General features: G+C 43.0%; 1 protein-coding gene across 1 annotated transcript; it reads left to right on the forward strand.

Moving 5' to 3' along the window:
- Positions 1-677: 677 nt before the first annotated feature.
- MCM6 (minichromosome maintenance complex component 6) lies at positions 678-12,255 on the forward strand (the record flags this gene model as incomplete). The annotated part of the gene is made up of 17 exons (XM_079539402.1): positions 678-787; positions 1,480-1,626; positions 2,014-2,124; positions 2,588-2,837; positions 3,452-3,617; positions 3,698-3,843; positions 4,372-4,522; positions 5,149-5,290; positions 6,308-6,449; positions 6,584-6,691; positions 7,310-7,465; positions 8,458-8,586; positions 9,102-9,263; positions 10,292-10,427; positions 10,683-10,850; positions 11,333-11,472; positions 12,142-12,255. The coding sequence occupies 17 exons, from the start codon at positions 678-680 to the stop codon at positions 12,253-12,255; spliced, it is 2,478 nt and encodes an 825-aa protein (XP_079395528.1).
- Positions 12,256-17,468: the final 5,213 nt, after the last annotated feature.

Here is a 17,468-nt window from a genome sequence, read left to right on the forward strand (position 1 = left end):
AAAAAAAATAAATAAATCAGCCCTTAGCTGCCTTAATTGCAGGAGCGTTTCCCGCTCGGGCAGAGCAGGATGTCTTTGCAGGTGGCACTGCGATTCCGAGCAGTTGTTCACAGCCCTCAGAGCTGTTCCTGGCAGCACATCGCTCGCCAGCAGCTGTCACCGCACGGTGCCGTCGCTCGGCAAATGCCGCCTCACGGCAGCCCGCAGCCGAGCGCGCAAGCGCCCGCCCTTGGGCCGGCTCACACCGCGTTACACTCAGCGCACGTGCCGTGCGTGTAATCAGAGCAGAGCAGCCATTTCCTGACAGAGCTCGGAACCCCGGGTCCCAGTGCCGCCATGGGGGCGGCACCCGCAGGACTCGCGCGCTCTGGGATGACTCAACGCGCGGTTACGGGGCGCGCTCGATCCCCACGGGCTGCGGCGCTCAAAGCCGACGGCGCGCGCCCGGCGGCCATGAAGGCGAGGCGCCAGGCGCGTGCGCGTACGGCGTGGTACGAGCCCCGCCCACGGCCCTGAGGCGCCGCTCGCTTTTGGCGCGAAAACGCCCGAGAGGGAAGAGGAAGAGCGGGGCGAGGGGCGGGGCTCTGCGGGACGGCGGCCACCCATTGGCCGGCGCGGCTGCGGCGCGAAGGGTGGTGGGCGGGGCGAGAGCCGGGAGCGGGGCGGCAGCGGGAGCGATGGATCTGGCCGTGGCGGTCGGCGGCGCGGGTGCGGCCCAGCAGCATCAGCAACTGCGCGATGAGGTGGCCGAGAAGTGCCAGAAGCTGTTCCAGGACTTCCTCGAGGAGTGAGTGCGGCCGGGGTGTGTGTAGGGGGGAGGGTCCGTCCCGGCGGGTCTGCGGCCCTGCCCCTCGTTCCCGTCAGAAAAGCTTGGGCCCGGCTGTGAGGTGCTCTGTGGTAACGTCGCGAGGTCCCTCCGAGCCTTGTTGTGGAAACGTGGAGGCCGCCCTTGAGGGGTGCTGAGGGAGCAGAACTAGGCAGACAGGGTCCTGGTTGGACGATGAATGCAGTCCGTGTGGCAGAGCAGCTGTGCAGGCCTGGCCTGCGTGTGTGCCGGCGTGGTCATGGGGGCAGAGGGAAAGCCATTGGCGTTGGAAAAGGCCCCTGAGATCATGAATTCCAACCGTTAACCTTTCGCTGCCAAGTCTGCAGCTAATGTATGTCCTTAAGCACTATGTCTGTGTCCTTAAATACCTCCGGGAATTGTGACTCAACTGTTTCCTGGGCAGTCTGTTTCAATGCTTTGCAGCCCTTAAAATGAAAACAATTCCTTACAATCCAACCTAAAGCCCTGCTGCAACGTGAGGCTGTTTCCTTTTGTCCTATGGCTTGTTGCTTGGGAGAGAACATTGCTGGAAGAGACTTCGAGGCAATGGGGGTGCCATTGATTTCTTGCACATACAATTCTTCCCTCTTGAATCCAGTATTTGGTTTCTATCTGATGTATAACTGTCACTCATTTCCTTGGCTTGCTTTCAGATTCCAGAACAGTGATGGGGAGGTCAAATACCTGCGTGATGCTGAAGAGCTGATCCGGCCGGAGCGGAACACCCTCACTGTGAGCTTTGTGGATTTGGAGCAGTTCAATCAGCAGCTCTCTACCACTGTTCAGGAGGAATTTTACAGGTAAAGTGTATGGATTGCCTGAAATCTGACCAGTGCAGCAGTCGCAGGCCCATAAGGTCTCACCTGCGGTTCATCTGCTTTCGGTATCCTGAAAAACCTCACATTTAGGAAATTATTTTTACTGATTCAAAAATTATTTCTTAACTAATTCACAGTTACTAATTCAGCCTTTCTGAAAGCGACGAGTGAACAAGGCAATTTCATTTACTCTGATAAAGAAATAGGTGGGCAGAATGAGAATGCAGGATAAGCTCTAGAGCTTCTCACTGTGAAAATATTTTAAAGCTAGAGCCTGCAAATATATGATACAAGCCTGTAACATAGTCTAAAGTGAAAAGGACATTTTGATATCTCATATAGAAATTAAACTTATTTCCTTCATTTCAGGGTTTATCCTTACCTTTGCCGAGCAGTAAGGACTTTTGCTAGAGACCATGGAAGTGTTCCTGCAAGCAAGGACTTCTATGTTGCATTTCAGGATCTGCCTACCAGACACAAGTAAGATAATTATTAATCTTAGAAACTAGAATATTCTCACTACTGGAAAAAGATGTCAAGGGTTATTGAAAATGTTCTCGTTATACAGCATAGAAGGTGCACTTAACCTGTACAATTGTGAAGAAGTTGCATGATTTTATGAAACAGTTTTTCATTTGTGAATCATACATATGCTGGACTGGAAGTGATTGCAGATACTGACAAACTAATTTAACTTTTGTATTTTACAATCTGATATAATGTGTTGCTTTTGAAGTGCCGATGATGTAATTTATGTTAGTCTGAAAGTATGTAAAATGACAAAATGGGAAGTTGTTTTTATTAACCTTGTTTCTTTTGCTTGTTACAATTGTTCTTTTGTTACAAATGGAATGAAAGCATACTGCTACTACTTGAGTACTCCCGGCATGAAGTGTCAGCTGGACTAGGAATTTAATCTGGAATTCATTTCTGTTCTACGCAGGATTCGAGAGCTGACGTCTGCCAAAATTGGCTCGCTGATGCGTATCAGTGGGCAGGTGGTACGTACCCACCCAGTTCATCCAGAGCTGGTCAGTGGCACCTTCCTGTGCCTAGACTGCCAGACAGTGATTAAGGATGTGGAACAGCAATTTAAGTACACGCAGCCAAACATCTGCAGAAACCCAGTCTGTGCCAACAGAAGGAGATTCCTGCTGGACACAAACAAATCAAGATTCGTTGATTTCCAAAAGGTACAGTGGTGAGGTTGGATTGGGGGGGGGTGACAAATGGTGATGTGATGTTGTTGTGGTGTTTGAAAGGTGTTGCTGCAGCTGCACATTAAAAAGACCTCGAATAAAGGCACTGGAGTTTTCTGCACTTTGTTTCTTGCTTTCTTTGAAGAATTATGATTAAACATGGGAAATTATAAATAGAATCTAAACGGTTTTATTGCATGGCATTTATTATGTAAGCAAGCCACTGAAAACCCACGTATTCAAGCCTTTGTCAGTCTGCTGTCACAGATATGTCATGCGTAATTATTTCATGCAAGTCTGAAAAGAAGTGTCTTGTTTGTATCTGTGGTGTTTTACTCTTCCACATGGATTTACTCTGCAGGATCCTCAGCACATCGCATCTCACGATAAAGCGTCGCACTGAATAGAATCTGAGTGGCCTCAGTGCTTTTCCTTGACTTCAGATTTGGCACTGTGGTCCCTGTGAATCCTCTTAAGCTTCCCAAGACACCTGATTGAATCAGATGGTTGCAAGCAAATGCTTCCTACTGCATTTGTTAGCAGCTTAGCTTTCAAAGCATTTCCAGATCTGGTGACATCTGAGTGCTTAATGCTCTGTACCTCCTCAGGTTCGCATTCAAGAGACGCAGGCCGAGCTGCCCAGGGGCAGCATTCCTCGAAGCATGGAAGTGATCCTGCGTGCAGAAGCAGTGGAATCTGCTCAAGCAGGTGACAAATGTGACTTCACAGGATCACTGATTGTTGTGCCTGATGTGGCTCAGCTGTCAACACCAGGTTTGTTGCGACTGCTCATCACCTCGATGCTGTGCAGCTTGTTCTGGTTGCAGCTGTTCTGACTCTTATTCTCTTGGCAGGGGTTCGTGCAGAAACTGGCTCACGGGTTAGTGGGACGGAGGGCTATGAAGCTGAAGGAGTCCGGGGACTTCGTGCCCTTGGAGTCAGGGAGCTGTCCTACAAACTGGTCTTTTTAGCCTGTTACGTTGCACCAACAAACCCTCGCGTGAGTCTGGAAAGAAAATAGATAGGAAATTATTGATGATTTCTGCTCTGTATTCTTACCTCAAATTACAGGATGAGGGTGTACAAAACTTTAAATATGTATGTGTACCAACCTCATGTGCATTACACAATTTTCAGAATGTAGAAGTTTCTTGCCTTGTTCCAGAGCAATTCAAGATCTTTTAAGTTCTGATTAAGGCAAGTTTTAGTCAAAGGAGGCTGTACTGGTGGGGTTTTTTGCTCTATTTTTACTTTCTGAACAAAGAAGCACCTCTTGTCTTTTTGCCCATGGAGCGAGCTTAGACTCCATTTGCTCCCTATGGAGCTGTCTGTATTGCTTTTGTGCTTCATAGTGTTCTAAAAGTATAAGATGATGAACTTCCTTAGCCTATGATTTGTCTTCATAAATGCGTTCTTCTACCCAGTTTAGAGGGCAAGTTTGTGTAAGCTCTGGTGTGCAGTACTCGCATTCAGTAATGATCGTGTTTGTCATGGTTTTATTTTTATTCTTTTGATTTCCCTTGTTTAGTTTGGTGGAAAAGAGCTTCGAGATGAAGAACAGACTGCAGAAAGCATTAAAAACCAAATGACAGTGAAAGAGTGGGAAAAGGTGTTTGAAATGAGCCAAGATAAAAACCTCTATCATAATCTGTGTACCAGCCTCTTCCCCACTATCCATGGTAAGACTCCAGTTGTAGTTTCAGGGATTTCAGTTGTGACATATGAGTTCTTTTTGATATCTGTGTAGCACCATTTGGGGAATTCTTGAGGCTCAATATCACTGATCTCAAACGCTCCCCTTCAGAACTGGTTACGCTAGAAAACAGAGAGCCAAATTCCTGCAGACTTACATGAAATCATTGGGGCCTGCACGAGTAGACAAAATGATTGGTTTTGCTATTGGTTCATTTACTATGAGACTTTACTCTTTATATTTGCCTTTTTCAAAAGATGTAGGAGTTCCTAATCTGTACACTGATGTACATAGATGTGCATGCATATACGTTTGCTGCTGCTTCTGGCTCAGAACTTGTTTGAGGACTCGTGTCTGAGAAGTTCAATCAGTGGACTTTTGTCCATGTTCTGAGCTGTGGTAGCATAAAGAATCCATGTGGTAGCATAAAGAAGCTGCCTTCTGAGCCCTTCTTCCCTGAAGGTGTATCAAGTTCATAAATGCAGTTTTAGTGGAAATTTAGGAAACAGGTAAACTCGGAGCAGATGTGCCCAAGTGTTTTGAAGTTTCCTTAAAATAGGAAATATGTGTAATTGCACATGGATTTTTAGCTGGGTGTTTTTTCTGGGGCAGGTAATGATGAAGTGAAACGTGGTGTCCTGCTGATGCTTTTTGGAGGAGTTCCTAAGACCACTTCAGAGGGCACTTCGCTACGTGGGGACATCAATGTTTGTGTTGTTGGTGATCCCAGTACAGCCAAGAGTCAATTTCTAAAGTAAGAATCTCTTTAAAACTCGATGTTTAAATACTGACCAGTGTGACCAGAGCTGTAGATGTGTACTGTGCCTTTTCTACATTCAACAGAGAAGAGGGAAGTAAAATAGTTGAGAAAATTTTCCAGGAGTTGTTTGGACAGTTATTTGAATAGAGCTGAAGCAAATGCAACAGGTCCCTGTGGTAATTACAAGTAGTTGAATTAAGAGTTTGTTTCTGTTGTTGTTTAGGTGATTAGGAAAGTATGGTTTATTCTATGTCTTTGAAAGTCACTGAATACTAAAAATCACACAAAATAGCACATCTTAAAATATTAGATTAAATTGTGATTTTCTTTTCTTCTCGCTTGTTTTAGCTTAGTCTAAGTTGGTGCTTCCCATCACTTTGTTCAGCTAGAGAGCTATTAGATCTGAACAGTAATTATGAAATAATCTTGTCTATAATGCTGCACCTTAAATTATAATCTTTTTTTTTTTTCTACTTGAAATTCTACTTAATATGGTTTTATTTTGTTACGATGCTCATTTATCACTGCATCTTTCTCCACAAGGCTGAGGTCCCTGCAGCACACACTGCATCTCAGAAATATGCAGACACCAAAAGCTGCTTTAAGCTGCCTGCAGGCAGTGCAGCTGCTTCAGGCTGCCTGTGGTCAGCCTAGCTGCTTCCTGCTGTGGTGTGCTCTTCTTTTGTGCTGACTAACGTTTACCTGACCTGTGAAGAGCTGTGTTGGCTCGTGAAGTCAGCAGAAAACTTGTGAGAGGAGGTCTGGATTGCTTTTTCTGCTGGTGTAACCAGGCTGTAGTTAGATAAGGATTAGTTCCCAAGGTTCACTCAATTGTCGTTATTGATAGGAGGATAGGAGGATTGCCTAAATATCAGTTGCTTCCTGAAGGGATGAGTCCTGGCTTTAGAAGTTGAAAGCAGTGATTTCAGAAAGTTACTTTGTTTCTGCAGGTTTTGGTCTGTGTGCTTAAGTTTGTGCAACACAATTCTGCACTGTTGCTTTTCTCCATAGGCACGTGGATGAGTTCAGTCCTCGTGCTGTGTACACCAGCGGGAAAGCCTCCAGTGCTGCTGGTCTGACAGCAGCTGTTGTGAAGGATGAAGAGTCACATGAATTTGTCATTGAAGCTGGAGCACTGATGTTGGCAGATAATGTGAGTCCAGGAACCCAGTTCCTGCATCCTTGGAATTGTTGTAATTAATGACTGAAGACCCCAGACTGTCTTAAAGATTCTTTTGCTCCAAGAGTTTTTGAAATGAGCCACCTGCTTTTTATTATTCACTGCAGGGTGTGTGTTGCATTGATGAATTTGACAAAATGGACATGAGGGATCAGGTAGCCATTCATGAAGCAATGGAGCAGCAGACTATATCCATTACTAAAGCTGGAGTAAAGGTACTTTGTGCTATTCCTTTGGCTGTGTGGTCTACAAGATTGCCCAGGTGTGTGTGTGGTACATTCTGATCTGGCGTTGTCTGTCAGATTTTCATGGCAGCTCTGCAGCTGCCTCACTGTGGCAGGGAGAGAGAAATCATTTACCTGCAAAGTTTCTGGGCCTTGTGCTCCTCAAGAATCAGATATTTTACTGAAAGGAGAAAAGAGACAGCGAGCAGGAAAGAGAAAATGGGAATTAGTGTGGGAAAATCCCCCCCCTTGAAATAAGCCTAAAATGGTATAGATTTGTTTTTTTGTAGAATTATTCATAGATATGCACTATTTGAAAGCAAGGTGATTTGAATAGCAGTTTTAAGGGCTTATAAGTTCAATAATGATGGAAGATGTGTAATAACGTTGAAATATCGAATCATTATGCTGTGTATCAGGGCAGGATGATACAATGTTGGAGCTGGTTAGAAAGGATTGGTTAGAAGAGTTTGGACTCTTCTGAAGAGCCTTTGTTGTAACGTGCTAATTAAGTTCTCTAGAAGATGGTACACTGATCTTTTCAAATTACAGTACATTGGTTTAGCGAGTGGTTTATGTCTTTTTTTTGTTTGTTGATTTCTTTGTCAGGCCACCCTGAATGCCAGAACCTCCATTTTGGCTGCAGCAAACCCAGTTGGCGGGCGCTATGACAGATCTAAGTCACTGAAGCAGAATATAAACCTGTCAGCACCCATCATGTCTCGGTTTGATCTTTTCTTCATCCTTGTGGATGAATGTAATGAGGTAACTGAGCAATTGTAGAATAACTGATATCAGAAAAGCCCTTTGGAGGTCTCTAGTCTGTTCTTTTGCTCAGCACATCACTGTTGAGTATGTGGCCAAGACCTGGTGAATTCTGAGCATTCTGCAGCCTCTTCAGGAGCCTCTTTAGCAATGTTGGACGCTACAGTGTGCATTTTTTTTTTGTTGCTGTTTCTTAAACTATGAGTTATATCTAATCATAACTTCAGTTTATGTCTGTTGCTTCTTTTCTGATAGTTAGTACTTTCAAAAACAGTTTACTTTTATCGCATCTGTAAACAGACATTTCCCTTGTACATAACGTGCTCCTGACCTCTGCCCATCTCTGTGGCCCTCTGCAATTTTAGGTGAAGCTGGTCTCATGAGAGCCTCTTGCTTCTGCTTTTTTTCTTTGCAAAGTTAAAATCTGGCAATATAATTTGACTATGCTCTGCTGAATACAAGGATACTGCCTTTTCTTCTTGTGATGATTTGACCTGCAAACTCAACAATAGGCATCTTTACAAACTGCTAGTCACTGAGGTTAAGATGGCTACCACCTGTCTGTGTGGCGTTTGCCTTGGGAGCATACAGAGATTAATGGTGGGTCAGTACTATTCTTTCCACTGCTTTGCTCAGCGCAATGATGTAATTAAGAAGGGGCTATTGAAATAGATAGAGCAGGCTATAAAGAAAGCAAGCAGTTCCCACGCTGCAAAGTGCTGCTTTCTGCCTGTTCTATGGCTAACTTGTAACCCAGGAGAATTCCAAGAGGTTGTAAATCCTAAAACTGCCTTTCATTCATTCTTGGCTGTTTGCTCGTACTATAAATCTTCAGGGCATTGTCTGGGTCTTCTGGCAGAGTGTCCTTCTTCTGGAAAGACCAGCTCAGCCATGAGGAGTGTGAGGGAAGGGGATGGGAGGAAGAATATAGCTGTTGTTTTGATGTTTGGCTGCTGCTATGAAAGAGATCTAACAGAGCACTGGTGTCCCAGGTGACAGATTATGCCATTGCCAGACGCATAGTGGATCTGCATGCCAGAGTAGAAGAATCTGTTGATCGTGTCTATTCATTAGATGATATCAGAAGGTACCTGTTGTTTGCGAGGCAGTTTAAACCAAAGGTAATTCCACTTTCTTGTGTAAGTTATTCCATATGAGAAAGCTCCCTTTATTAAGTTTTGCAAGCTTCCATTTCATTTCCATGTGGAGGGTAGTTTGTTTTCTTGATGGATGTGTATATGTGCAGGCAGAGTCAGGTTAAAAAGCATGTATGCAAAGCTGTAGTCAGTGTTAGTACTTTGTATGCAGAATGAAAGGTAAACAGACAGAACAATCTGGTAAAGACAAGCATGAATTGTGCTTAGAAGCAAGTCAGTGGAATAGAAAAAAAGAATTGATTAAAAATCTGTAGAATAATTGGTGAGTCAGAGTACTTACTGTAATATAACTGTTACTGCAGTCGTTACTGCAATATAATTCTAATCTGATGGTCATTCTATTTATGTGTGCTGTGTGTGATAGAATAGAGCATTTCGGAGAAAAGCTGTAGCTGGTACAGAAGTCTTATCTAATTTCAGAAGCATAAACTTCAGTGCTTTTGACACGGCAAACTGTCTTCCCATCTTATCTCACAAAGATATCTAAAGAGTCTGAGGACTTCATAGTGGAGCAGTACAAACGCCTTCGGCAGCGTGACGGCTCTGGAGTGACCAAGTCCTCCTGGAGGATCACAGTGAGGCAGCTGGAAAGCATGATTCGCTTGTCTGAGGCTATGGCCCGCATGCATTGCTGCGATGAGGTATTGGGTTTTTGATGGAAGTTTATAAATGTTGTGGGAGTCCTGGCTTTTTGACCAGGGTATTTTATGTATTTAAATTCTGTGAGTGAAGAGGAGAGCTGGGATCTTGCTTTCGCTTCTGACGTGATCGTGCTCAGCCTGAATTTGTGTACCAGGAGCACTGCTTCCTAAAAACAACAACAAAAAAGCACCCAAAACACAACAAAAAGCCAGAGATCATTGGCTTCAGTTGAGAGCATGCATATTTTTGTGTGACTGTTGTATTAGGGCTCTCAGCCTTTTACCTGTCAAATTGTTCCACAGAGGAGGGACAGTTATTGATTACTACCAGCCAGGACTGCTGGTGCTGCCTTCTCTAATCTTGCTCAGTTTATAGTTTCTCACAGTTTGCTCTGACCAGCAATCTAAAACGCCAGGGTTGTTTAAGGTGTCTGAACCCCCGTAAGAGTATGCAGAGAGATCCAGTCAGGCACGTATTTTGATGTGAGCTCCTCCTCTGTCAGCCACAGTTGAAATGCATATTGTGTTATGACCATTAACTGCAGTATGACTGCACATGACACACGTGATAGAAACCTACTCACTGGTTGTACAATAAGGTCATCCACTGGATTCTTTTTAATTAAATTCAACTTAGGAAGAAACAGAGAGTTTTCAGTATGGTTCAGCAAGAAAAGATTTCTCCAGTTTTTGCTTTTCAGTTCCATAGGAGGATCTCATTAATTATAACTTTTTTCACCGTCCTTGTTTAGACCCATATCTTTCATGTTTCATGCTCTACTGATCTTTCTTTGAATGAGCTAAAATTTGTTGTCTCCACGTGATAACTAAAGCCTGAAACGTTCCATCAGGCTGCTTATTTCCTCCATAACTTCATGTGAATGCAGAATACTTGTAGCAGGATGAAATGTAACTTGTGGGGTCTTTACTGCTCACAATTAATTAGGTGAGATGGGTAGAAAGACTATCACGATCAGGGTGAATTTTTGGAGCTACCAGAATGTGTATTTTTTTTAAATCTTCCCCAGGTTCATCCAAAGCACGTGAAGGAAGCTTTCAGGCTTTTAAATAAATCCATCATTAGAGTTGAGACACCCGATATCAATCTGGACCAAGATGATGAGCAGGAAATGGAGTACCAAGAAGAGCAAGACGGAGTCAATGGTAAAATATGCGTGGAGAACTTTTCCAAGGGGAAACGTACCTCCAGTTCTTACAGCTTACCTTGTTTGTGTGTATGCTTCTCTGCAATTTCCCACCTGTTTTTCTTCTCACAAGGTCTAGGAATCTTAGCTCCTCAATTCTCTTACTTTAGCCTTCTTGTGTGCTCCACTTGCCTGACTGGTGAGTGCAGCACTATTTAGTGGCTCAGATGAGCCAGCTGAAAGGCATTACAGAGTTGATCATGTGTCCAAACAGGGGAAGCAGAAGCTCCAGCTGGGGTCAATGGTCTTGTGAATGGGATAGGTGGCCATTCTGAGGACGTGAACAAGGATGCAGCACCCAAAGCTTCTCTTAGGCTGGGCTTCTCTGAGTACCGACGAATTTCTAATCTTCTTGTGTTGCACCTCAGAAAAGCAGAGGAAGGTAAGAATTGTTAGAAAGTTGGCAGACTGAGTAGCATCACCACGTGTGAGTTGTCTCTTTGCTGACATTTACAAGGGAAGGATGAATTCTTAATCTTTGTGTGACGGTGATCTTTCGTCCTTACTCAGAAAAAGGAGCTACAAGTCCTCGTTGCTGCTTGTTCTTGAAGCTTCAGTCTGATGTGTTTGCTCGGCTGCTCGTGTAATTTGTGAACCTCATGGATGCATACAGCTGAAGGATGAAATTCTCAATCTGTCTCAAATTAAACCATGATACAGCAGTCTTCTGTACAAAACATGTTTCAAGAACAGCAAGGGAGCCTGACAGGCTGTTGTGTGATTGTCTTTTCAGCATTATAACTGTTAACACAGAAATCCTTTTCTTTTATGATTTGAGAGGTATCATACTGTAGTAACACTTATTCTAATTATGTGGAACGGTATTGTACTGAGATTTTTTTTAAGTATAACTTTTATTTGCAGAAGAGGATGACTCGTCATTAAAGAAAAGCGAACTTATTAATTGGTATCTGAAGGAAATAGAATCTGAAATCGACTCGGAAGAAGAACTAATAAACAAAAAGAAGATCACTGAGAAAGTCATTCACCGACTTACACATTATGTGCGTACCGAGATGTGTGCATGGAGAAGAAAGGCTTTAAGATACATTGCACTGATTCATTTTTAGCAGAATTTCCTAATTGAGAAATACGTTTTGTGCTTTCATGTTGCTGGCTGATGCAGAATAAGTGCCTTTCTTGTTTAATATTTGTTAAAAATAGGTACAGACAAGACACAGAAATGAATTGGAAGTGTGTGTTAGTAAGAGTTTGAAGTGCTGTTTTATTTTCTGCTATGTGTTTATAGACATGTAAGTGCTGATTTGCTGCATGTCTTTAGTTTTGGTTGCAGTAGCGTGCAGAAATACAAACAGCGCATCTTAGTTCTTGTGTCTTACATAACACAGAGCTCTGAAGTAGAAAGTACTACTTCCCAGAATCAGAATGTATATTTGCAGAGAAGTTACTCATTTAACATTTTGGGATTTTTGAAAGAAAAAGACACTTGCCACTTTTAAAAGAATGAAAATGCTAGACTGAAGCCTTCCCAGAAACCAAGCTATGTGCAGGTAATTGTTGGAATTAGGAGCTTATTAGAGTGAATTCACAGGTAGAAGGGTGAAATAATTCATCAGTAAGAGGTGCTGCTAGTAGAAACAGGAGATGTCTTTTTAAAAAGGACAAACAATCCTTTCTGTTCTTGTTGGAATACATTTTTTTCTCTGTTGCAGGACCACATTCTGATTGAACTGTCGCAGTCAGGCCTGAGGGGTTCCAAAGAAGAGGAGACTTTTGATGAAGACCCATACCTGGTTGTCAACCCCAACTATATGCTGGAGGACTGAGGGTTGAGAGCTGGACTGTAGAACTGACTAGTGGCATGTTGGGAAGTGGATTCTTTCTGCATTCTTGCAATGGTTGCTGTATAGCTAACAAATTTGCACCAGTGCTTTAGTTTGGAATGCACCAGTGTGCAGTTAGTGACGTATGGTTGATCATACACACTGAGCAGACCTGGGAATTCTTAAAGAAATAACATCAATTAATTTAATTGTTACTTCTGGGTTTCACCATCGTCACCCAGATGCAGAGAAGACTCATGCAATAGCTCTTCTTAGTGTCAAGTGAAGTAGGCACTTCTGTTTTAAATGAGAGGAATTTTCTTCTTGTATTCATTGTTGTTTTATTGTGTTTGGTAGACTTTTTATGCTGTGGGCTTTTGTTGCTTTTCTTACTAACGTAAATAAAAGACCATTCAGTGTTTGGGGGTGGATTTGTTGTTACTGGTATGTGGGGTTATTTTCTACGACTGTGTTTTGAGACTAAAAAATTAGTGATCTAAACCCTTTGTATCTTGACAAAGATAAAATTTCCTCCATGATAGCTGCTGTTTTAGGAAGTATTTAAATGCCAGCGACAGATAATGAAAACTGATTACTGCTTTTTCTTTTTAGGTACAATAAGCTGTGCATGCTCCTGTTGCATATACAGAACAGAAAATTTAAAAGAGTTGAGCCCAAAGCAAGGCTTTTAGGTCAGGATGGCAAAACCCTCCCAACTAGAGGAATGTCTTGAGCCGTAAGTGACTTGAGCAGTGCCTTTGTTTGTGAGGGATTTTTAGGAGTGCATTAGTAAATTTGTTTACAGATGATTGTATAAGAAAATTCTGCTTAAATTTATATTGGTCTCAGTTATGTGCTGTACAGCATGGGATTATTACATTATTTTAGAAGACAAATATTCAAATATTTTTAATTCTTATCAACCTGATACCAGCTCCTATGAAAGATTTGTGAAAGCTCAAAGAACACCATGATATTTTAAGTACAGCTAGTGTAGACTGACTGTTTCTAAGTCCGATCCAGAAATGGAGCTGCTCTGTGGGGCAGTTGTCTTGTTCTTGTCAGTCTGTACCAGCTTTGGGATGGACGGGGAATTAGCTCAGAACTTTGTTGCCACTGCTGGCCCTCTCCCAGTCAGTACACAGGGTGCATCTGCAGAACCACATCCTACCCAAAGAAGCTCTGGGCCCTGCTGTGTCTGAAGCCCACGATGACTTGTGACTCAGCAAGGTCTTGGGATTTCCCTGCTGTGATTTCCCACCTCTCCCACACACTACAAGTCTTTCCTGCCATGGACATGCAGTCTTCCGTAGGGGGATGTCAGGATGGCATAGGGAGGGGTTTTTGTGTGTGACCTTTCCATTAATAGTTTGTCATGAGGTTAAACTGTAATTTAAGGTGGAAAAATGTATATTAATATTTGTTTAGAAAGATAAAAGCATATATAAAATGTCAATTTCCAGCTTATCTTAAGTTTTGGCACTCCAGAATACGGAATTTTGTAATGTATTTGGAAATCAACTTTTCAAACTAGAACATAAATATAAATATAAATATACCTGCTGTAGGGAACCTGCTTTGGCAGGGGGGTTGGACTCGATGATCTCTGGAGCTCCCTTCCAACCCCTACAATTCTGTGATTCTGTGGATCCTTTTAGCATGTTAAAAGCTACAGTCAACATTTGGGTGTGTTATTTTTACTGTAATTTCAAGGCTCACCTTTTTGGTTCCAAGAATTTGTGAACAGTTTAATATTGTACCAAACAAGAATGCAATTTGAGTTAATAGAAAAGATTGTAAGTTGATTTTGTGACCTTTGTCTCACCTGTGCTTCAACTCCTGGTGAGTAAGGGAATAACAAACTCCAATTTGAATGCTAACAAGTTTTGGGAGCAATGCTGTCAATCCAAGGCAGCAGAATACTTCTCTTAATGCACTTTTAAGAGGTAAATACTATTTCAAATGTGTAACTTTTTAAATGTAGCCTCTGGGATTTACACCTTAGTCTCTTTTTCCAGTACACCATCCTGCGTTTGCTGAGAATGGGAATTGTCTTCCTCCTCTCCACGATGTGTCCATTTAGCCTTCCACATGTTACTGCAGAATTTCTTCATCAGGAGTTCCTAGAGTTGTGCTGAAGGTGACATTATACATTGCTTTTGGAACTCATTTTGTTCGCCTGTATTAGATGAGTAATTGATACATAGTCCCAAATAATCTTTATTGCACTGTCAGTTCGAGCCAACTGAGTCAAATGCTTGCTCACTTCAATGTATTAATCTTCTGACCCTGAACTGATTTTAATTAGTGACTAAATTGGCCTCCTTGTTTTGCAGCCATTAAGTAAATAGTACTGGTGCTGTATTATTGTTTGATATAACATTTGGAAGTTAGTTATACCATATTTTTCTGCTGCCAGCTCTTAGAGCCAGTTTCTCCTGAACCTTAAAAAGCCCAGAAACTGAAGAGATAGAACTAGGAATGACAAATGAAGCAAAGCAGGGAAGCAAGGAAATGGGTAAGCTACTTATGGCAATGGAGGCCCAACAGAGGCTTGTGGAAGCTCCCTGTCATACCAGTGCCAGTTCTGAGAGAGATTTACTTTGTATGTGTTTCTGGTGGAGATCAAATGTGGACACTTAAGAGTTGCTTTGTACTTCAGTTGCATGAACACCCAGTATTTTGATATAGTAGTTTAGCTGCTACTTATGAAAAATGGGGAAGAAAAGTGATAGTTTCCAAAAGAAAATTATTGGAAAGTCCAGGTTAGAAAGGATCACTGCACATCTTTTTATCCAAGCTCTCGTTGGCATCAGAGCCATCGATTAGATTGTCCTGTACCAAACTGAGTCTTGAATGTTCCCTGCATGGGAAATACTATCGCTTTTCTAGGTAACCTGTTCCTGTTTTTCCAGTGCCCTGTGTTACAAACATTTCTAACTCCTGAAGCACCAGGCTTTGCTGTTTAAATGTTTTCTCTTAAAACAGAAAACCCAATCATCAAAACAGAAACCTCCAGGTTTCTGACAGTGACTTTGTTGCGAACATCTGCTGCTTTAACTGTGGAGTTGTGACCAATGCCTTTAATACAAGTACAATCATATTTAAAAAAATATCTAAATAATGAAGTGATCCCACTGTGCTTAATATAAATAGCCTGAAACAAATCCAAGAGAATGTTTAAACTGTCTTATATTTCTAGATTGAAGCCTAAATTCCTTACAGATTTGGTAAAGAGCCGTAGGTTCTGTAGAGGACATGGATTCCCACTTCTCTTTGTTGTCTGCAGAGGTAAATCATTGCAGTCCAAATGTTCCTTAGTCTGACTATGCATACTTCAAACGTGGATGTTATATTTATGGAATTAAAAGACTCATAAATGTTGCAAGCTGTACTGTGCTGTCATTGGGCACTGTTTGCAGTAACATTTCTCTGCAACTTTTTTCCCATAAGCTGCATCTCAGCTAAAGCTACGTTTTATTAAAAACAACTGCCCCCCTGCAGCAATGATTTTCTATATTGTTAATAACTCACCCTAAGGACAGGGAGGTATTCGTCCTTCATTATACTTTCTTTCTTTCCTCTGCTCTCTTTTGGTAAGGAGGAAATGTTTTCTTCCTACTTCCTCTTTCCCTACAATTCTGTATGCATCATAGAGAGGAGGGATATTTTTCTGGAGTTAACACTGCTGTACTCAAAAACTAACAGCAGGTGATGCAATATATAAGGTTCCTATTCGATCCTGTCAAGTTCATTGTGGCTGGGAGGGAAAGAGTACTTGAGTGCTCCAAACAGGCACAATGTTTCAGCAAGTTTTTTAAGGCTCCTTAAAAATACAGAATAGTCACCTGAGCATCGAACAGAGTTCAAGTACACCAATTATAGGCTTTGTACATGCAGGAGGTTGTCAACTGTGAGTAAAAGCAAAAGTTTAGAGACAGTTTCTAGTGTAATTTAAATAATACTGAAAATATTTCTTTGCAATGATAAGTTGCCCAGGTAATTCCACTAATGTTTTGTGCAAAAACTAGCTTTTAAGGGGGGTGAAGTGGGAGACAACTGGTTTTTCTGTATAGTTTCCTTATAGTTATGTAGAATTTTGGTTAGTTAATTGAAACTTGTGCTGCATTTAGGCAGCACAGATAGTGGTTCTCAATAATCACAGAATCACAGAACTGTAGGGGTTGGAAGGGACCTCCAGAGATCATCGAGTCCAACCCCCCTGCCAAAGCAGGTTCCCTACAGCAGGTCGCACAGGTAGGCATCCAGGCAGGTCTTGAACATCTCCAGAGAAGGAGACTCCACCACCTCCCTGGGCAGCCTGTTCCAGTGCTCCGTCACCTCACTGTAAAGAAGTTCTTGCGCACATTTGTGCGGAACTTCCTATGCTGCAGTTTCCAGCCGTTTCCCCTTGTCCTGTCTCCACTCACCACTGGAAACAGTCTGGCCTCGCCATTCTACCCCCCACACCTTAGATATTTATAGACCTGGATCAGGTCCCCTCTCAGTCTCCTTTTCTCAAGGCTGAACAGACCCAGTTCACTCAGCCTTTCCTCATAGGAGAGATGCTCCAGGCCCTTCACCATCTTTGTGGCCCTCCGCTGGACTCTTTCCAAGAGATCCCTGTCTTTTTTGTACTGGGGAGCCCAGAACTGGACGCAGTACTCCAGATGAGGCCTTACCAGGGCAGAGTAGAGGGGGAGGATCACCTCCCTCGACCTGCTGGCCACGCTCTTTTTAATGCACCCCAGGATGCCATTGGCCCTCTTGGCCACAAGGGCACACTGCTGGCTCATGGCCAACCTGTCATCCACCAGGACACCCAGGTCCCTTTCCGCAGAGCTCCCCTCCAGCAGGTCATCCCCCAACCTGCACTGGTGCATGGAATTATTCCTCCCCAGATGCAAGACTCTACACTTGCTTTTGTTAAACCTCATCCGCTTTTTTTTGCCCAGCTCTCCAGCCTGTCCAGGTCTTGCTGAATGGCAGCAAAGCCTCCAGGCATGTCAGCCAATCCTCCCAACTTCGTATCATCAGCAAACTTGCTGATGGTGGCCACTATCCCCTCATCAAGGTCACTGATGAAGATGTTGAACAAGACCGGGCCCAGCACCGACCCCTGAGGAACACCGCTAGTTACAGGCCTCCAACCGGACTCTGCACCGCCAACAACGACCCACTGTGCTCTGCCAGAGCACGATCTCAACTCTTCAATT

The sequence above is a fragment of the Tetrao urogallus genome, assembly GCF_951394365.1.
Source record: "Tetrao urogallus genome assembly, chromosome: 8".
Lineage (NCBI taxonomy): Eukaryota > Metazoa > Chordata > Aves > Galliformes > Phasianidae > Tetrao > Tetrao urogallus.